This window comes from Castanea sativa, chromosome 3, assembly GCF_040712315.1.
Source record: "Castanea sativa cultivar Marrone di Chiusa Pesio chromosome 3, ASM4071231v1".
Lineage (NCBI taxonomy): Eukaryota > Viridiplantae > Streptophyta > Magnoliopsida > Fagales > Fagaceae > Castanea > Castanea sativa.
The window spans coordinates 40,299,220-40,321,478 of record NC_134015.1 but is presented as its reverse complement, the minus strand read 5'-3'; the positions used below and the strand labels follow the sequence as shown (position 1 = coordinate 40,321,478).

Below are 22,259 nucleotides of genomic sequence, written 5' to 3'. Positions count from 1 at the left end.
TTATTTTTTATTCTACCAGACAGGAAAATGCTGCAAGCTTTTCTATTGAAACAAACAGCTAATCAAGATTTCAATTATAATATCTGCAAAGTAAGCAGCACTACATCATAGAACCAAAATCAACCTGAAGCAAATGGTAATTTTCGATTCAAATAACTCAATTAAGTGAACCAAGCTACAATAAGCAAGCAATTTGTCAATAACTAAACAGAAACTAGCTTATAAACTTATCCCACTTTATAAGAATTTCAATACCGTAAAGGTCATTACAATTAGTACCTATAATAATCTCCCATCTCTCTCTATCTCTCACTTAAAGTATCAAAGACTTTATATTACAATAATTTAATTTGAAGAAAAAATATATATAAGAGAGGACAAGCCTGAAGCCTATATTACACGAACCGATTAAGAAGGACGGTTCGGAGTCCGTACAGACAGTTGGGCCGGTAAGGGCCGACCCGTTCCGCTCCCACCACAGCTACTGCAAGCCATTCGACCCGACCCGGAACAAGTCCGACACCCAGTATCACCATCGGACCAACGGGAACAAAGGCACGAGACCCGACCCGTTCCGTTACAACTTGGGCACCTCGGAAATGGGCCAGCCATGGTCTTCTGGTCCATGACCGATTTGACCAGGGCCGCTCCGGCCAACACACCCAGACCCGTTGCCAGCTGAGTCAAAACGATCGGACTCATTTTCGATCTATTGGACCACGAACCAGAGTTTGAGAGAGAAGAAGAAGAAGAAGAGGCACAGAGATTTTTTTATTTTTTGGGTGGCGTTAAAATTGTTTATGTTTTTTTGGAGATTTAGTATGTTATTGTTTTTTTTTTTTATACGAGAAGGGAAATAAAAGTGGTATTGGAATTGAACACGTAGTCGGTTTGTGTTTGGTGGTTTTAAGAAGGTTGAGCGTAGGAGATTTTTGGAGTTTAGTGAAGATGTTTTTCCCTGGTGGGCTGTGTTTGTTGCTTCTACCTAGAGACTGTATACTTTTGTCTTTTGGATGTAGTAAGAATGGGTCTTTGCTTGCACTGTTGAATTTCTTTGTGTACTGTCATGTTGTTTATGCTATTGATACTCAACCAACCTTTGGAAATATCCCTTTGATTGAGTTATATTGTTCAACATTTTTCTCCAACTTAATTTGAAAGAGATCTTAGAATGGATACTCCCAAAAAATAAAGAAAATGAGTTATCTCAGAATGAGTTTTTATGAGTTTATTTTAATTGGTTACTTTTATTTAAAAATTCATTAAAAAGTTTACTTTTATATAAAAATAAATACTATAAAAGTATGATTATACCCACACACAAAAAAAAAAAAAAACACACACAAAAAAAAAACACATCCAATCAATCCAAAAAAAAAAATTATAAGATTAGTTGGACACATTTTTTGTCCAAATAATTGTTACAAGTTACAACAAATGGGAGAGAAAGAATTTGAACCTTAGCTATACGTTTGAATAAAGAACTTTAAGGCCAAATTTTTCTCCCCGACATAATTTTAAGGTTCTAACAAAAATATTTCTTTGATTGGATGAAGCATCGAAAGGAAATTAAAACTCAAGAGGAACTTATAGCTAGGATTGAATGGCTAAAAATTCCACCAACAAATCCTTCCCATCCATGTGTTATTTCTAAATTTCCTACAACATGTTTAGTCATGTGCTTTAATTTCTAGTCGAGAACCTAGCATCTTCTCTAATATACCCACCACAATCATCAACTAAGAGACCACAAAAGTTTAGAGCATTCACATCGAGAATGTAAAAACATACTTATTTTACATCCTCAAATAATACTTTATCAAATTTACCAAGCCATTTAACAATACACTCAATATCTCAATTTTTATTTTTACATACAACCCAATAAAATAATATAAATTACTCTTCTCTTTTTCCTCTCTATCTCTCTCTTAATTGTAAACCGAAAACCAATCACCACCAAATCACCACCACCACCATTGAACCACCGAACCAGCCAACCAAATCACAAATCAATTTTGAAACCAACCCACGACCCACAACCCATTCAAACTCGATGCAATCACCAAAACAACATCACCGACCAACAAAACACACCACCAACCATCAAAACAACACCATCAAAACTTTGAAACCAACCCAAAACTTACAATCCATTCAAACCCAAGCCTCAAAAATCCACGCCCACCAAAACCTAGAAATGATCCATCTTCAAGCCACCACCACTGTCACCTTCAAGCCTCCACCACACCAAACCACTACCTCCAAACCACTACCTCCAGCACTTCACCGTAACGGATTTGTATCCCACGCCACCACGCCACCACGACCCACCACCACCACCTTATAACCCACACCACCACCCTATGGCCCACCAACAACCCACAACCCATAAAACCCAAAATCGAAGTCAAAACCCACTACACCTCCACCATTGAAAATGCTAATCCGAAGCCACCCACCCAAGGCCAATCTACATCCACCCCAAACAGCCAACCAAAATCTTGAGTGAGAGAAAGGAAGAGAGGAGAGAGAGTGGGAGAAGGAGAGAAGAGAAAGAAAGAAGAGAGAGAGAGAGTTTGAAAGTGAGAGGAATAGAAAAGAGAGAGAGTTTGAGATTTTTATGAGTACAAAAAGAGAGTGATGAAAATATATCTATTTTTATGTTTACAACTCATGAATAGTAGGTTGTATAAACACAAACTTACTGTTCGTGATTGCTAAAATTTTTTAGCAACACACACCCAGGTAAAGCTCAATTTGAGCAAGTGGATTGCTAAAATAGCAATTGGGGTGGGGGGCGGTGGTTGTAATGCACTTAGCAACTTTATCCAATGTGAGACTCCCCAAACTCAACAACTCCATAGTTTCACTCAGCTTCAACATGTCACTAAATGATATGCTAGAGAACACAAAAATGAAAAATGTTGTTGACATGAACGATGTCATTATGGGAACCTCAAAGTCTTGCATCGATAGGCTACTGTAGCAATAGCTTGGACATCTTGGGGTGAGCTAGAAGCAATACATTAATGTCATGGGTCTAGGCCTCCCATTTTTGGGCTGACAAGGATCTAGCCAAATCAATCTCTCTCTCTCTCTCTCTCTCTCTCTCTCTCTCTCTCTCTCTCTCTCTCTCTCTCTCTCTCGTAGACCCCCAGTAAATTGAATTTTTTTAGCCAAGTGAATTTAAGCTTAAAATAGTTGAATCAATTCAAAATCTTATTTGAGCTTTCCCATAAAGATGAATAATAATGATATATCAATGTGGATGATTTTTTTAAGGGGTTGCTATGAAATTTAGGTGTAGATAAATAAATTTTCTATATTTTAATCTAAATAATGAAATTAATAATTGCAAGGATTTCAAATAACTACTACGTAACCCCTTTTATTCATAATTTTTTGCTTGGGTAATTATCAATTTCTTCATCCAAAGTCCAAACACATGATAATTCTCTTTATAAGAGAGATCACACAATACTACTAAACTATAAAACTCTTGAATCTTGATGCCAAAAAGAATCTTTAATTATTTGATAATACTAATCATATATATATAACTTTAATTTCTTAAATAGTACTCTAAGTTACATGAAGTAATTAGATACTAATAAACATTAATTTGCACAATCTATTTTATAGTCAGGTAAATATTAATTAAATTATTTGATAAAAAATTCACCACCCTCTTAATTATCACCTGTTCAAGAATAGTTCATTTATAGTGGGAGTTTAATTAGCTTATTTGCAATTGGCTGTTTAAAATTATATTTTATTTCACATTTAGGTAAAAAAGTTAACAACAAATAAGCTCAATACGGTGCAAGTCTTTTCTCTCCCATAGTTCAACCATAGGAGACCTCCCTTGGACTACTCTTCCCACGGAAGGCCATAGAATGGAACAAGGGATTATTGAAATCTTGTAGAGCCTACAACTCACGAAGGAAGAAGAAGAAGATATCACTATATCAACCATAGGTAGACAAGAGTTGTTTGAGGAATGTTCACTGAGCCTATTTAGGCAACTGCTTTCAGCTCGGCAACAAAATCTACGTGATCTCAAGTGTATGTTGAGAATGGCATGGAAGATGGGCTCAGATTTAAGAATTGTAGAGGTGGGGAATAACATCCTCCAATTCAAGTTCAGCTTAAGGTACCAAATGGAATGGGTAGAAAAAAGTGGGCCCTAGAATTTTGACAGCAACCTCCTTCTACTTTGTCGATGGAGAAAGGGCCTAACATTAGCCAACATTAGCTTCACTCATGCTCCTTTCTGGATTCAAGTATGGGGTTTACCATTTAAGAGTATGATTGAAGAAGTTGGGAGGGAGATTGGCAATAAAGTTGGTCAAACGATTGAGGTGGATAAGCAGTCTTGGCAAGATGGCCAAGCCAAGTTTATGAGAATAAAAGTAGACCTAGCCATTGACAAACCTCTAAGAAAAGGGGGCCATATTGCTAATGTGGAAGGGGAAAGGTCGTGGGTCACATTCAAGTACGAATGACTACCCACTTTTTGCTTTATCTATGGAATTATGGGGCATGACAACAAGCACTGCCAAGTGAATCCAGATCGGCAACATGCAAACCTTCAATATGGCGAATGGCTTAGAGCAGGGAGTGCAAACAAGGGAGGAATAGACAGAATAAGACCATCAATAAGCAAAAGCCATGAGTCCATTGAAGATAAGAGTACCAGGTAAAGGTCTAGGGTGGAGCCGGAGAGGATCCGAATCCCATTTCAAACCAAAGGCGATGAAACTGAAGTGCGAAAGGAAAGTCAAAACTTTGGAAGTGCAGATACGAAAAATGTTAGATACAACTGTGGATAATTCGAAAAGATGGGATAGTGGAGAAAAAGAAAAGCGAGAATCGAGGAAAGGAAATGAACTGTGTGAAGTAGAAAAGGAAACCAAACAGGAACCAGTCAGAGAATTGTTCAAAAGGAACGATAATGCCTTGTCAAGTGTGGGCCAAGCTCAAAAGCCCAGGGAAGAAACGCAGGAAGTCACTAGCTTAATTAAGAGTAAGTCAAAAACTGAAGAAAGTAAGGTAAGTGATATATCCCAAGTGGGCTTAGGAAAAGAAAAAAAAAAGGCCCAAGGTAGAGGAAAGTTGAAAAAGGTGGCAAGGGAAAAGAGAACGGCCCAAAATTTAAATATATTAGCCCAATCCCCTTTAGTGGACATGAAAAGAAGGGGAAAGACTTAAGGAATTCGAAAATGAAAATGAAAGGCCCTACAAACGTGCATGTGAAGTGCATACCCTTTGTGATAACCAAATTGATGTTTTATTGGCAGTGGCTACGATGCAGCACCGCCGGGAACAATGAGAGCCTTGAGCTAGAACTGTCGGGGGCTTGGGAACCTCCAGACAATTAACGCGCTGCATGAAATGAAGTAGCATTGGGATCCCGATGTAGTCTTCTTAATGGAGACGAAATTACATAAAAAAAGGCAAGGAATGTTCAAAAGAGAGGGTTGGGTTTGTCTTTGGTTTAATTGTTCCTAAGTCTGAGAATTGTGGAGGAATAACGATGCTGTGGAAGAAGGAGCTTAAATTGGAGATCATGGGATATACTGGAAATGTTATTGATGCAATCATAATTGATGAGTTATCTGAATTCAAGTGGAGAATTACTGGATTCTATGGGCAATCCGAAACGCATAAAAGGAAGGAGTCATGGGACCAATTAAAAGCACTGAATAGAAAGTTTCATCTACCATGGCTATGCCTTAGGGATTTTAATGAGATACTATCAGCAGATGAAAAAATTGGAGGAGTGCGAAGAACCCAAAAACAAATGGAAGGTTTCAGATCAGCAGTCAATACTTGTGGTTTCAAAGACTTGCATTTCACCGGCCCACGTTTCATTTGGTGTAATATGCAAGAAGGGGAGGACAGTGTTTACCTAAGGTTAGATAGAGCTCTTGCAACACAAAACTGGATTGATAACTACAAAGAAGTTAGAGTTCACCATATAGTGGATTCAACCTCTGATCATTTGGCTTTGTTAATTTCGGATTCCATTTCTCCCCAACCACCGAGGAAGCTTCAATTACACTTTAAGGCAATGTGGACAAAAAAGAAAGAATGCAGGGATATAATAGAAGCTGCTTAGAGAAACAGTACAAGCCAAAATACCCCTAGTGGTAGGGCGACGAGACTAAATCAGTGCGCAAAAGAACTTAATAAGTGGAATATATCTACATTTGGATGAGTCCTAAAGCAGATCTGAGTCAAAAGAGTAGCCCTCAGTGACATGGTAGCAAGAGATAGAGATAGGGGAATGGGAGGAGAAATCAATAAGTTAAGGAAAAAGATCAATGATCTCTTGGATAGTGAGGAAATAATGTGGCAACAAAGAGCTAAAGTTCAATGGTTTGGACTAGGAGATAAAAATACGAAGTATTTCCACTTCAAAGCATCAAAAAGGTAAAAGAATAATACAATCCTCGGCTTAAAGGATGAGGAGGGCAATTGGTGAAATTCCAAGGTTGGCATCGTAGGCATTGTTGTGTCATACTTCGAAAAGCTCTACGCCACTTCTTACCCAAGCAGAATAGCAGAAGTTATTACCACAATACCTACAAGGGTAACAAGTGAGATGAACCAGAGCCTTATCAAAGAATTCACAAAAGAGGAGGTTGAGGAAGCCCTCAAGCAAATGCACCACACAAAAGCTTCTGGACTAGATGGTATGTCAACTATTTTCTTTCAAAAATATTGGGATGTCGTGGGTAATGATGTTACATGCATGGTTTTGAATGTCCTAAATTCTAACATGTCTATGACTGAGATAAATAGGACTAATATTACCCTGATCCCAAAAATCAAAAACCCCACCAAAATGACAAACTTTAGACCTATAAGTCTAAGTAATGTCATCTATAAGCTCATATCTAAGGTCCTAGCTAATCGACTCAAATCCATTCTTCCTCATATCATCTCTGAAAATCAAAGTGCCTTCCTCTCTGAGCGGCTTATCATTGACAATGTGTTAGTCGCTTTTGAGCTTATGCACTATTTGGACCATAAAAGATATGGGAAAGAGTGTTTAATGGCTGTCAAGCTCAATATAAGCAAAGCATATGACAGGGTTGAGTGGGGTTTCATCAAGAAAGTGATGGAGCAATTGGGTTTTCATGAAAGATGGGTCAACCTTATAATGCATTGCATTACAACTGTAACTTACTCTGTCCTGACTAATGGAGTAGCCCACGGATGCATTGTCCCCTAAAGGGGGCTCTGGCAAGGAGATCCCCTATCATCTTACTTGTTTCTTCTTTGCGCAGATGGTTTCTCATCTCTTATATATGATGCAGCTAGAAACAATATGCTTAGTGGGGTCACCATAAATAGAGGCTGCCCCACGGTCACCCATCTATTCTTCGTCGATGACAGTCTTCTTTTCTACAAAGCAAGCATACAAGAATGTTAGGAGTTAAGGGCAATCCTTGATCTCTATAAAGCAGCTTCTAGACAAAAAATCAATGCAGATAAGTCCTCAATTTTCTTTAGCCATAACACTCTACTTGAGCTTAAAAATGAGTTGCTGGAAGTAATGGGACCAATGCAAGACTTAAAACATAACAAGTTCCTTGGGCTGCCTTCTATCATTGGTAAATCTAAATCAGCAGTGTTTGCAGACATAAAGGAAAGAGTTGCTAAGAAATTGTCTAGTTGGAAAGAAAAATTGATTTCCATGGGTGGAAGAGAAGTTCTCATAAAGGCAGTAGCTCAAGCCATACCCACCTACACCATGAGTTGTTTCTTACTTCCTAAGGGTCTTTGTGATGATATTGAAGGAATGATGAGAAGGTTTTGGTGGGGACAAAGAGATCAAGAATCAAAAATAGCATGGGTTAGTTGGCAGAAGCTATGCAAGTCTAAGCTAGAAGGAGGCATAGGTTTTAGGAACCTTCAAGCATTCAACCTTGCTATGCTAGCAAAGCAAGGTTGGCGACCACTCTCTAATCCTTATTCTCTAATTGCTCGAATTTACAAAGCAAGATACTACCCTCATGGTGATGTGCTCAATTCAAAGCCTCAATGCAACCCATCGTATGCTTGGCGTAGCATCTTTCAAGCCTTGGAAGCAATAAGAAAAGGCACCTGATGGAGAGTGGGAAATGGGCGACCAATCCACATATGGGAAGACAAATGGCTTCCCGCCCCCTCAACCTACAAGGTAATAACTCCCCCTAGGCCCTTCAATGATTTCCAATGGTCTCGATATTGATTGACTCTGAAACTAGAAGATGGAAATCTGATGTAATTAGAATTGTCTTCCTTCCTTTGGAGGTAAACACAATCCTTAATATTCCATTGAGTTATAACTTACCAGAAGATAAGCTCATATGGATTGGAAATAGGAAAGGGGAGTTCATGGTTAAGAGTGCCTATTATGTTGCTCTTAATCTGGTGGAAGCCGATGAAAGAGGAGAATGCTCATCTGGAGACTTGAGAACCCCCTTATGGAGGAAATTGTGGCATCTAAAGATTCTAGCAAAAATCAGAATCTTCGCTTGGTGAGCTTGCATGAATGGACTACCAACCAGATTGAATCTTAATAAAAGAGGGGTGAACATTAATCCCAAGTGCCCAATCTGTGAGAAAGAAACAGAAACCATCATCCATATATTCCTTCAATGTGATCTAGCTAAATAAGTCTGGAACAAGTAGGAAGGATGTCCTATAAACCTGACAGCAAGTCATTTTGACTTCACTGATATTGCCATGCAATTTCTGAATAACGGAGCTGTAGATGAGCTTGAAACTTTCTTTGTAACTTCTTGGGCGATATGGTATAATCGGAATCAAAAAGTTTTTGAGAATGCATGCCTTTCCCCTGACCAGGTATGGTATTCTGCTAACACAATCAGATCAAACTACAAAGAAGCTGATGCTCTATGCAGTCATTCCCAAAGTTATGAAGCAAGCAAATGGGAAGCTCCTCCCACGGGTGTATACAAAGTTAATGTGGATGGAGCTACATCAGGAGACGGACGATCCTTTGTGGCAGGAGTAGTGATAAGAAACAGCAAGGGAGAGTCTATAGCTGCACTCTGTAAGCCCCTTCCAAGGCAATTTTCAAGTCTGGAAATAGAAGTCCTTGCTCTTGAACATGAAATTCTTCTTGCGCAGGAAATGGAGCTCTCCCACGTAATCCTTGAATCAGATGCCCTCACAGTGGTCCAAGACATTCAAGCAAAGGAATTCAATGGCAACTTTGGCCATTTATATCAAGGCATTTTGTCCCTTTTTGAGTCTTTTAGCAACTGGAAAATCAGTCACTTGAAAAGGGAATACAACAAAGTAGCTCATGCCCTTGCTCAGTATGTGAAATGTAATGGTGTTGATCAAGGTTGGAAAAGCTGTAGCCCTCCAATGGTTCAGCATCTTATCCAACTTGACTACTCTTAGAACATTGTAATTCCTTCGTGCTTTGTTGTACACCTTTTCAATTTCAATGAAGATCTTTTCTTATCAAACAAATAAATAAATAAATAAGCTCAATGAATCTTTTTCTCAAAAAAAACAAAAAAAAAAACAAAAAAGCTCAATGATTTGCCCAATATGTGAGGGAAATAAGCAAAGAAGAGAATTAAAATTATAAATAACATAATAAGGTTAAAAATATTATAAAACAATTCTTTAAATATATATTTTATTTTTTAATAGCTATGATGGATTTCAACCTCATTTGTATTCCAAATTTAACACGAATCCAAATCTATTTTGTGCCATCCCGAGTTCCTAACATGCATGCATGTTTTTCAGTGTTATCCTATCAACCTCCTATCCAAATAACGGTATACAATATTTTATTTTATTTTATTTTATGAGAAATGTTAATAGATATCTTTAGAGTATTAGTTAATAATCTATTTAAAGAAAAATTTTATGAAAAAAGAAAAAAAGAAATTAATATTTTCACAGCTTCTTTCATTTCTTATAAAAATTGTATCAAAACTTTTTTAAAATAGAGGAAATTATTGTGTACTCCTGAAATACCATAAATGCGTACTCTCTTTTCTCACATAAATGGTGAGTTCCACTAATTAAATTTATGGTAGTACCCAAGATTTATGTGAGAAGAAAGAGTACACATTTATAATACTCTAAGAGTACCTAATAATTTTTCCTTAAATAAATGGCTAACTAATACTCTAACAAAGACATCCAACAATACTTTCCTTATTTTATTTATAACAAGGGAATACACTAATATATGTCATTTCTGCCGTCAGATTTAAATACAACATGTCGTTTATGCCGTCCGTTGAAACGTGTACTAGACGGTGTGGACTGTGGACTGTGGACTGTGGACTGTAGAATGTAGACCGTGTGGTACTTTCTTCGATTTCTTCGGCGTATTGTCGTTCTCACCGTTTTATGACTTTATCAACATCTTAACTTTCACATGCTTGATGCTTGACATGAAATCGTCTTTACTATCAACTATGCTTGCTTTTGGTGCTTCAAATCGTTTGTTCCCACGATTTAAAAATTTTGCATGCCTACGTTTGAGTTCTTTTCAGAATGTTTTAGAAAAGTACTCAATCAAGATTGAAAATTCAATTCACACGCATGGAATTGGAAGTAATCATCATGTGGTTCACGGTACAGTACCGTGTCTCCTAAAGATTTACGTGTTCTTTACTTAGAGTTAGGAACAGAGCTAAGATTTGAAATTAGAAGCGACTCTGTTGCTTGCTCTATGTTGTTACTCTAGCCACTAATTTTACTTACTAATTGTAAGTGCACAATTGCACCTAGCCCCAAAAACAGTTACGGGCTCAGGCCCAATGAAATTTTAAACAATATGACCAGAAATGAGCATTAAACCCGCGTTAGAATGTCAAGGATTAAACAACAAGTCAAAGATCAAACACTTGAAAACAATAAGAAATATTGTAAATCAACCCACTTCTGACGTAGTTCTAGAATGTTCTTATATTATCTCTTTCTCTTTTTCCTTTTTCTTTTTAGATTACAAAAAGGGGCCCCTTATCCCCGCTCCGTCGCTCCTTAAATACTCTTCTTTTCGACGTACACGCGTTGCCCCCACTCCCTTAGCCTAGATATTTCTTTTCTCGCACTTTGAATAAGAACCAAGTGTTTCTCTTCCAGCGTGTCACTTCCCCATTAACGCGGCCAGCAAGTGTGAAGGGTCTTTAATGCGGAGGTGGCACTTTATCTTTGGTATTTCTCGACATCGGCGCTTCTAGGACATTCATGGTTCCTCTTTAACCATCGGCTTGACCGTGTCATTCCCTAACCTTTACCATGAAGTCCCGGTTCTCCGACCGTCCGAAGGGAAATTCACCATTCGGCTAGATCCCTGGATCCTCGCGTACTGGGCCGACCCGTAAGATTAACAAGTTCTAAACCCAAGAGCAGGTCGGCCTTCCTTAGCATGGCCCAAAGACCCACATTCCCATCAGGGTCTTTTTACTCCCCACACTAATGATTTTTTTGTTTTTGTGTCTTTGTTGTTCACGTGCTCGATAAGGAAAGAATTATTAAAATTATTTTGTTTAAAACTTTTTAAAGGATAAGGTTGTTTATTTTGGATAAAATAGGATGATTGAGCTTAATTTTTTTTAGTTTTACTATTAGAAATTTTTGTTTTTTAGCTAATTTTTTTGGACTTGTATATTTTATTTTAAATTTAATCTATTAAATTTTTTTTTATTGCCTTTAAAAGGTAGAAAATGCAAAAACTACAAAAATTTTACAAATTGCAAATGTTATTGATAAATAAAAAGTGATGTAAGTATGCGAACCAATAAGGATTTGTTAACTTAACAATTTGTAAAAATGTTGTAAAAAAATTTGTGGCTATAATATTACTCTTAAAAAAATCGATGACATTGTTAAGGGGGTAAAGTATAATTTTATTGAACAAAATTATTAAAATTAGTACTTATTAATATACTAATTTTTTTTTTTTTAAATTAGGGGTCATTGCCCCAAGCCCATATCTAGCTCCGTCCCCAGCCTAGAGTCTACTATAGTAGTAGTTCGGTGCGTGAAACAACTTTTTTTTTTTTAATACATTTATTTCCTTCAAACATTATATAAAATGCTACTATTTTTAGATTTCTGATTTCTTCTCACCATCCAAAATTGAATGGATTTGAAATTTTTTTAGTAAGTGATCCAGTCAGCCCAATCATTAGTATTTTTATTTTTTTATTTTTTTTGCTGAATCATTAGTATGTTTAATTTGACAAATAATTATTTGACATGGTCATCCTAAGGACCCATTTGTAATTAACTTTTTGAGTCTTCCATCCTAGCTACTTGACTGGTAGTGGAAGGCAAATCTACGTACTTTCGCCACTGATTTTTCAAAAGCTTTCCATCATTTTCTTCCGCGCGCCGCCTATACCAAGTCTAATGCTATGACGCGATGTTGCCCCACAACCAGCCACTAAACGGCCTAGACTTTTACAATTAATGGTAGGTAAACGAGTTAATCAATTGTGTGATAAGAATATTATTATATTTGCAGTATTAGAGTATTACTATAAGTGTGTCTAAAATTTTTTGTTTATATTTGCAAAAACACTCATATTAAATTATTTATTATACACTATTCTCTTTTCTTGAAATAATAATTTTTTATTCTTTTTATTATTATTATTCCATCTACCCACATTAAAACACACACACTTCCTCTCTTTTTATTTTTTCTAAACAATACTCTCTCTCTCTCTCTAATGGTGCCATCCATTTTTGAAATTTCTCTCCTCTATCCATCATTTTTTCGGATATGTTTAAGTTGATATTCTTTCTTCTTCTTCCTTCTTATTCTGTAGAGTGAAGAGAGTTAGGGGAATAGAGAGAGTCAAGAGAAGAGAGAGTAAGGACGAGGGTAAGAGAGGAGAGAAAAAAAAAATTTAAATAATTAAATAGAAAGTTACAAAGAGCATCCACACCAATCCGCCTAAAATTTTCTGTCTATTTTGGCATAACAACTTACTCTTTCTATTTTACACAATTATTTTTCCAAAACATTCACATTAGACTATCTATTATGCACTCTAATTTATTTAAATAATATTTATTATTATTTTATTAATATCTATCTTTTAATTAATACATATTTATCTCATCTCAACCTCATCTCAATCGTCTCTCTATCTCTCTCTCAATTCTTATGTGCCTCTAGTACTCACTCAACTTTCTTCTTCTCTCATGTCTTAAACCAACACGTTTGGTACTTTCTAAACTCTCTTCCTCTGTCATATATCAAACCCAAAACTCACACAAGGCAGAAGATTCGACAGTAGAAGCAAGCAAATTCGACAGCAGAAGCAAGCAAATTCGACAACAGTTGCAAGGTAGATCTGGTGACAGCAACGACGGCAAATCCAGCTGATTTCCGTTGGGTTTTTCATATGGGTTTTATGTTGGATTTTTCATATAGGTTTTCTGTTAGATTCAGTTTTTATTAATTTTAAATTGGGTTTGGGATGATTTATCCAAAGGGTTTAGTTTGATTATGACTTAGGTTTTTCGGTGGGTTTGGATTGATTTTAAGTTGGGTTTTCTAATGGTTTGGTTTGATTTTCTGTTGATTTTGGGTCAATTTTGTGGTGGATTATCAACTATTGAAATGGGTTGCAGTGGTGCTGGGTTGGGGGTTGGGGGTTGGGTGTTTCTCCTCCTCTTATTTTCTTGTTCTTTTGCTGGGTTGCTGTGTCTGTTGGGAAAGAGAAGGAATCTAAATGGTAAGAGAGAAAAAAGAAAAATATATCATTATACACAACTACAATACTGTGGAAGCCCAGCCCAACCCAAAGTACTCAATGACCTTTGAGATTGGGCTCTCAATTTATTTGTTTAGAGTGGGTAAAGAATTTCATACAACGTGTGAGTCCTTTTGAGGTTAAGTTAACAGCCTAAATGAAGGAGTTTTCAACCTAGCTTGAATCTTATTCCCTCTCTTTGTCTATTTCCTAGGGAGTCTCGGGCTACATATTGAGCTTCCTTCCCACGGACTGTTTCTCTCTTCTTCTCTCTCATGTATCACACACTCTCTCTCTCCACCCAAATTTTCTAACTTCCTTCTCATACCATCTCTTCTTCTTTTTATAGCCTTCCCTTAATGGGTTTGTCATCATAAGTGGAAGTTTTTCCCAAAGAGGTGGACCCTATTTGACCTATATTCCTGATCGGATGGGTCTCGTTGCACATTTATGAATTCACTCCATTAGAACTTGTGCCAACCTCCAAATCTATGCTTGGCAGGCGACTATCCCTAAGGCATTATGTAACGTTCTAGGTGATGCCTTGGGTCAGTTTGTACTATACCATGCTCGGACCCTCCATCACTTGTTCGGTATGACTTGGTTGGGCCTGACCTACGTGGCCTAGGCCTTAGGCCAATATTTGATTTATGGATCGTACAGTGGTGGAGCACGTGGCTTTTAACCACGTGGTCGTGAGTTCGATTCCCATAAACAGTGCCAATTGTGGAAACTCAACTCAAAGTACTCAATGGTCTTTGAGATTGGGTTCTCAATTTATTTTTTTACAGTGGATAAAGAGTTTTCTACAATAGGTGAGTCCTTTTAAGGCTAAGTTTACAACCCAAATGAAGGATTTTCGACCCAACTTGAATCTTCTTTGGTCTCGAGACAAGGCCCTTGAACGATTACCTCCAGGACCTACCGATCCCTCTCCTGCATATAGCTCATCCATCTTGGGCAATGATAAACTAGCTCTGAATCTTTAGCTAAGTAGGAGATTCCCACAGAAAACGCCAATTGTGGATGCCAGCCCAAGGTACTCAGTGGCCTTTGAGATTGGGCTCACAATTTATTTTTTTAGAGTGGGTAAAGAGTTTCCTACAACAAGTGAGTCCCTTTGAGGCTAAGTTAATAGCCCAAATGAAGGAGTTTTCGACCCAACTTAAATCTTATTCCCCCTCTTTGTCTATTTCCAAGGGAGTCTCGGGCTATATACTGAGCTTCCTTCCTATTAATTGTTTCTCTCTTCTTCTCTTTCATGTATCACTCTTTTTCTCCCCCCCCCCCCCCAAAATTTTCCAACCCCTTTCTCATATCATCTCTTCCCCTTTTTATAGCCTTCCCTTAGTGGATTTGTCATCATGAGTGGCGGTTTTTCCTAAAGAGGTGGGCCCCCATTTTGATCTATATTCCTAATCAAATGGGACCTGTTGCACATTTCTAAATTGACTCCATTAGAACTTGTGCCAACCTCCAAATCTATGCTTGGCAGGCGGATATCCCCAAGGCATTATGTAATGTTCTCGGTGATGCTTTGGGTCAGTTTTTTCTATACCATGCTCAAACCCTCCATCACTTGTTTGGTATGACTTGGTTGGGCCTGACCTACATGGGCCTAGGCCTTGGGCTGATATTTGATTTATGGACCATACAATAACCGTATATATTTACACAGTTACTGTAACAAGTGTGTAAATATACACATTTTTACACCAACTGATGTTGGTAGTTCTGGAGAAAATTTATGTAAATTTTGACACTTTTTGTATTTTAGAGGCATTGGTGTGGATGTTTTAATCGTGTATATACTTACATGACTACTATAGCAATTTTGTATATGCATAGTATTATAGACCCATTGATGTGGGTAGTTTTTGAGAAAAAAAAAATGTAAAATTAACAACTATTTTTTTCTATTTTACACTAACTGATGCAATTGCTCTTATAGTGACTTTTATAATGATTGAAGCTCCCTACCACTTAATAGACGGGATAAATGACACAATCAATTTTTTGATACATATTATGTTTGTATCATATTGAATGTATTGGCCTATTGGCTATAAGCTAAGTCATTTAATAATCACTGTCCTTTAAGATCATTTGAGAAAAAATGAATTACTTTCCTCTCGGGGCACCTTACCCCTTCCCTATTAACGTGTTCTTGAGTTTTTCCCCCAACTTCCGTGAGTTTGTTTCATCATTTGTGTTCTTTGCTCATTATCATTGGGTGTACATTCTTATATAGTTTGACATCATTGGATGGACTCAACATCACTATGTGGATCAAGTGCCACTAAGACGTATTAAAAGCAATTCAAAGGATAGTCCCTTGTTAGGTAGTTTCTAGCATAACAGAAAAGGGATCTAGGCACTTAAGTATAGGACTAAGAAGGTGGACCTAGGCCATCTAGACATGTGATAAAAGATCCTACCATATATAAGCATCTTGGCCTAATCATGGACAAGGATCATGGCGTATACTTCCTATGATTAGGCATGGTGTGTTTAGGGAATAACATAGGGCAGTGTCTTGGAGGGATTATGGAGATAAGGATATGTAGCCTAATAGATATACACCTAATAAAAATCATTGGCACATAAAAAGGGAAAACTATTGTATACTCCCTCCCCTCTCACAAAGGGTGGGCCCCATCCTCTATGAAAGGGAGGGAGTATACTCTCGAAGTTTGCAATAACAACCCCCTAATAAGCCAATAAAAGAATGATCTATGTGTGGTGTGACACATGGTTTTTTAGATCTAATGACATCTGCCAGTAGATCTTTAAGAAGTGGACTTATGTTTCCAAACTGTTCATGCCTATAAATAGAAGTAAATTATTTTATCTTGGCAAGATTGAAGGAAAGAAAGAAGAAAAAAACATAAAATAATGATAAAAGGAGTTTTATCAGGAGGGAAAAAAAAACTTAGGGAATAAAGGTGAAAATGTTCATTAATCCCTGAGTAGACTTTGTGTCACACTAGACTTCTAGCCCAGCTTAATGCTTGAAGCTTAGTTCACATCTCACATTGGTCTTGTTTGGCTTTACTTGCCTTGTTTCTCTCCTCTACGCCATCCTCATGGAATGCCTTTACTAATTCATAATGCAACGCAGACATACTCTTTGTCTAGCAACATTCATTTATTGGGCCTTTCCAAATCTGTACCGGTATTCATTTGTTACTCACCACTTATTGTGCCCTTATGGTTCATGAGTAAAAGTTGTTTGATTGTCAATCAATCTGGCAAGATCTATAGACTTTTTTAGTAAATTGAGTCTTCGACTATGATTCTACTCCTTGCTATTTTTCTTCTCTCTTTAACTCTTCTTGTGATAATGGAAGCTCATTAGCATATCTCAATGGCGAACTATGCCTAATATTCTCCATTAATCATGGAGGTCCAATTTAATTTAAAGAAGGATAAAATCTACATACTTTGTGTCCCCTTCAGTCTATCTTCACCATAATTCAAAAGTCTTGTATGCTTGGTATGTACATACAACTCATTTTGCAACCTTTGTTTAACCTCATTCTAAGGACAAAATAGTCTTTCCACAATGTAAGGGCATAATTGTAATTTTGATCATTTGATCTTCCCATTCTTCATTTTAAAAAAATTTATAAGCTCTAATGATCAAAATGATATATCGTGTGCTTGAATAATACCATCAGATTAAAAGTTATAACCAAATATTTCAATAATTAATGCGCATCCTCACGATTTGATTGTCAATCAATCCGACAAGATCTGTAAACTTGTTTAGTAGATTGAGACTTCGAATATGCTTATGCTCCTTGCTATTTTTCTTCTCTCTTTAACTCTTCTTGTGTTAATGGAAGCTCATCAGTACATCTCAGTGACAAACTATGCCTAATATTCTCCATTAATCATGGAGGTCCAATTTAATTTAAAGAAGGATAAAATCTACATACTTTGTGTCCCCTTTAGTCTATCTTCACCATAATTCAAAAGTCTTGTATGCTTGGTATGTGCATACAACTCATTTTGCAACCTTTCCTTAAACTCATTCTAAGGACAAAATAGTCATTCCACAATGTAAGGGCATAATTGTAATTTTGATCATTTGATCTTCCCATTCTTCATTTTAAAAATTTTTATAAGCTCTAATGATCAAAATGATATATCGTGTGCTTGAATAATACCATCTGATTAAAAGTTGTAACCAAATATTTCAATAATTAATGCGCATCCTCACGATTTGATCGTCAATCAATCTGACAAGATCTGTAAACTTGTTTAGTAGATTAAGTCTTCGAATATGCTTGTGCTCCCTGCTATTTTTCTTCTCTCTTTAACTCTTCTTTTGTTAATGGAAGCTCATCAGCACATCTCAGTGAAAAACTATGCCTAATATTCTCCATTAATCATGGAGGTCCAATTTAATCTAAAGAAGGATAAAATCTACATACTTTGTGTCCCCTTCCGTCTATCTTCACCATAATTCGAAAGTTTTGTATGCTTGGTATGTGCATACAACTCATTTTGCAACCTTTGTTTAACCTCATTCTAAGGACAAAATAGTCATTCCACAATGTAAGGGCATAATTGTAATTTTGATCATTTGATCTTCCCATTCTTTGTTTTAAAAAATTTTATAAGCTCTAATGATCAAAATGATATATTGTGTGCTTGAATAATACCATCGGATTAAAAGTTATTACCAAATATTTCGATAATTAATATGCATCCTCACGATTATGATCATGTGTTATTATAATTAAATAAAAATTTTAATCACTAAAAAAATTAATTCTTATTTAATTATATGTCAAAGACATACTATTTTTTTAACAAAAATAATGATAGAGATGTGGGATATGAAGTCAAGTCCCTTTTTTTTTTGAAAAAAATTCCCACGGGGATAGAAAGCATATTATTGCAGCCTTAATAGATCATGCTTGTACACATCAAAAATGTCTGGTGGAACAAACTCCATCCAAACAAGAAAATGACACATGGCAGCCCTTCTAGCAAGCTTATGGGCAACACAGTTCCCTTCTCTATTAATATGCTTAATTGAAACATGGGAAAAGCTAGAAAACAAACATTTGATGTCTTGCAGTACATGACCCAAAAAAGAGTATTCCATGTGACCTCCACTAATAGAGTTAATAGTAATTTCAGAATCTCCTTCCACAATCACCTTGTCAAACCCGAGTTCCTTAGCAAAAACCAAAGCCCGGCGAGCCGCTAACACTTCCACCATCTCCACCGAAGCAAGCAATGGAATTTGTTGTGATAGAGTAGCCATACCTAATCCCTGTTCATTTTGATTATAATGTCGATGCCATCTAGTCCGTCTTGTGAGAAAACCGCACCGTTGAAGTTCGCCTTCACACAAGTTGCAGGGGGTGGCCGCCATCGCACTGCTCGAGCTATCCTGGGAATAGTTGCATGAGTAAGGCGGAGCTAATGGAACTCCTGAAGAGCACCACAAGCCAAGGAAGGGATTTGCCCAAGTGGCAACGCAAATTCACCAAGGCGGATCTTATTTTGTCTCAGCCAAATTTTAGAGATTATCCTAGCAAAAAGATCAAAAGAGGATTTGTCTAAAGAAGCACATTCAAGAACCTTGAAAACGTTGTAGCTGTTACCCATATCTGTCATTAACTTGCTAAAATGAATTTTCCAAGTATCCTTCAGTATCGGGCAAGACCATAAAGCATGCAAAGTATCCTCTGGATGTAACTTACATACTTGACACAGAGCTTCACTCAACATCTGCCTTCTGACCAAGTTAGCCCGTGTTGGTAGAGAATTGGTCCCAGCTCGCCATACAAGGGATTTAACCCAGTTTGGCACTCAAAGACTCCAAATAGACTTCCAGACAATCAAGTTTGCCCCACCATTTGATGCACCTGTTATATCCGACTCGTCTTGTTCCAACAAGAAGCAATATCCCAACTTGACCGAGAAGACCCCATCTCAAGTGTGAGGCCAGAAAGGAAGGTCATCCCGATTAAATAAACTTAGGGGGATGGCCTTGATCGTTGCTGCTTCAGGGGGTAGAAATAGCCTATCAATCTCTTTCTCCTTCCAGCACATGGCATCATGGTTCATCAAACTTGAAGCCAGAGCATCTACGTGACTTTCTGTTACAAGGGATATGACCTTGCCTTGCTAAAACCTATGCAGTCAGGCATCATGGAAAATACGAACCTTCGAACCATTCCCTATCCTCCACTTCAATCCTCGCCTAATGACATCTCTTCCCTTCAAAACACTTTTCCAAGCAAAATACCATTTATTTTCTTTGGCATTGAAAATTGACCCATGTGGGAAAAATTTTGATTTGAAGAACCTGAAGAATAGAGAGTCTTGATTTTGTAATAAACGCCAAATTTGCTTGGCTAACATGGAATCATTAAACTTTTAGAGCTCCCTAAAACCCATGCCTCCAAGAGATTTAGACCTACACATTGTACTCCATTTCACCCAATGAATACGTCTCCTAGTACCACGTTGACCCCACCAAAACTTCCTAATCATAGTCTCTACCTCATGACATAGAGTAAGTGGAAGCTTAAAACAACTCATAGAGTAAGTGGGGATAGCTTGTACCACAGCCTTTAAAAGAACTTCCCTACCAGCTTGGGATAGGAGTTTCTCTTTCCACCTTTGAAGCTTAGACTAAATCTGGTCTTTGATGTAGGCCAAACTTGCTTTTTTATTCCTACCCACAAAAGATGGTAAGTCTAAATACTTCTCATACTGCTTAATTTTAGGTACCCCTAGCAGGTCTTTAATGGAGTCTTGAACTGCATTATCATGTTTTTACTGACAAAACAGAGAGGTTTTGTCTCTATTAAGCTTTTTCCTAGAAGCTTCTTCATAAGCAGAGAGAAGATTTTGGATGTGTGAACATTCCTGGACCAAAGCTCTGCAGAAAAGTAAGTTATGATCTGCAAAAAATAAGTGGGTTAATCTAGAGCCATTCTTACAGATAGATATACCTCTAATATCACCGGAAGCAGCTACTTTAGTAAGTAAGCCATGTAAACCCTTAGTGTAGAGAAGGAAGAGGTAAGGAGATAGTGGATCCCTTGTCTCAGTCCTCTACTAGAGTGGATGGTTTGTGAAGGCTCCCCATTAATCAAAATGGAGTAAGAAACAGTAGTGATACATTCCGTCATAAGATCAACCCATTTATTATGAAACCCCATTTTTCTCAACAAACACACCAAAAAAGACCATTCAACTTGATCATAAGTCTTGCTCATGTTAAGCTTGAGAGCCATAAAACTTGTATTGCCATTTTGATGGTTTTTCATGTAATGTAAAGTTTCGAAAGCCATAAGGATATTATCTGTAATCACCCGGCCAGGTTGGAAAGCACTTTAGTTCTTAGAAACAATAGAGGGCAGCAAAGGTTTCAAACAATTAACTAGGACCTTTGAAATCAATTTATAAATTACATTGCAAAGGCTTATTGGCCTGAACTCGGATTAAACTGATTAAACTAAAGTGCCTTTGCAATATGACAGAAATTTAAACTGATTCCTAAGGAGTTCAGGCCAATAAGCTCCTTAGGAATCACTTTGAGAATGAGAGTAACATAAGTGTAATTAAACTCCTTAGGAATATGACAGAAATTTAAACAATCTAGGACTACTTTAGAAACATCATTACCAATCAAAGGCCTGAAGGATTCAAAGAAAAGAGGGGGCATACCATCTGGACCCAAAGCCTTAAGTGGGGCCATATCCTTCATTCATGATCAACCTCTTGTTTTGTGAATTCTCTTGTCAAATTGATATTCATATCCTCTGTGACCAAAGGCTGTATTACCTCCAAAATAGTATTAGCATCGGCAAGCCTTGCAGATGTAAATAGACTTCTGTAAAAGCCAACTATGATATCTGCAATTTGGGAGTTATCTGTGCACCAAGAGTTTGTATCATCAAGCAGTCCCACAATTCTGTTACGTCGAAATCTCTGAAAGGCTTTATTGTGGAAGAAGCTGGTATTACTATCACCGGACTTTAGATGCAAAGCCCGTGCCCGTTGCTGTCACATTAAGCTTTCCTTATCCAGCAAATCATTTACTTCCAATCTAAGTACTCTGACTGTCTCATAATCTGCCCCCAGTCCCGCCGCAAATTCTGCCCTCTCCAAGAGCTTGGATTTTTCCTCTATTAGTTTCTTCACACTGCCAATGGAGCATTTGCTCCACTCCATTAACTTATCACCACACAGTTTAATCTTCTCATGCACTGACGAAGAGGTTGAGAGTGGAAGAGGAGTCACCCACGTCGCCCTGACTGTGTCTCCGCAGCCACATTCCTTCAGCCACATGTGTTCAAACCTAAATGGTTTACACGGCTTGCCCACAATTCCTTCTAGTTTGATAACTATGGGGTAGTAATCAGATACATTGGATCGAAAGCACTGTACTCGTGTAGCTGGGTTCAGAGCAAACGAAGAGTGAGTAGCAAGAACTCGGTCAAGCCTCTCCAACACCAT

At 37.4% G+C, this 22,259-nt stretch overlaps 6 protein-coding genes across 6 annotated transcripts; 3 read left to right on the top strand and 3 right to left on the bottom strand.

Annotated features, from left to right (window-relative positions):
- Window positions 1-215: 215 nt before the first annotated feature.
- LOC142627457 (uncharacterized) lies at window positions 216-1,067 on the bottom strand. Its single transcript, XM_075801322.1, has one exon. The coding sequence runs from the start codon at window positions 700-702 to the stop codon at window positions 409-411; it is 294 nt and encodes a 97-aa protein (XP_075657437.1). The 5' UTR covers window positions 703-1,067; the 3' UTR covers window positions 216-408.
- A 4,472-nt stretch (window positions 1,068-5,539) lies between these two features.
- On the top strand, window positions 5,540-6,124 carry LOC142628947 (uncharacterized). Its single transcript, XM_075802967.1, has one exon. It carries the CDS (start codon window positions 5,540-5,542, stop codon window positions 6,122-6,124), a length of 585 nt encoding a protein of 194 aa, XP_075659082.1.
- Window positions 6,125-7,567: 1,443 nt separating this feature from the next.
- Window positions 7,568-8,122, top strand: LOC142628945 (putative mitochondrial protein AtMg00310). The gene has a single exon (XM_075802966.1). The coding sequence runs from the start codon at window positions 7,568-7,570 to the stop codon at window positions 8,120-8,122; it is 555 nt and encodes a 184-aa protein (XP_075659081.1).
- Window positions 8,123-8,480: 358 nt separating this feature from the next.
- On the top strand, window positions 8,481-9,429 carry LOC142628944 (uncharacterized). The gene is made up of 2 exons (XM_075802965.1): window positions 8,481-8,534; window positions 8,689-9,429. Exons 1-2 carry the CDS (start codon window positions 8,481-8,483, stop codon window positions 9,427-9,429), a joined length of 795 nt encoding a protein of 264 aa, XP_075659080.1.
- Window positions 9,430-18,669: 9,240 nt separating this feature from the next.
- LOC142628943 (uncharacterized) lies at window positions 18,670-19,158 on the bottom strand. Its single transcript, XM_075802964.1, has one exon. It carries the CDS (start codon window positions 19,156-19,158, stop codon window positions 18,670-18,672), a length of 489 nt encoding a protein of 162 aa, XP_075659079.1.
- Window positions 19,159-21,503: 2,345 nt separating this feature from the next.
- LOC142628942 (uncharacterized) lies at window positions 21,504-22,259 on the bottom strand. Its single transcript, XM_075802963.1, has 2 exons — window positions 21,858-22,259; window positions 21,504-21,803 (listed from the first exon to the last, which is right to left on the bottom strand). Exons 1-2 carry the CDS (start codon window positions 22,257-22,259, stop codon window positions 21,504-21,506), a joined length of 702 nt encoding a protein of 233 aa, XP_075659078.1.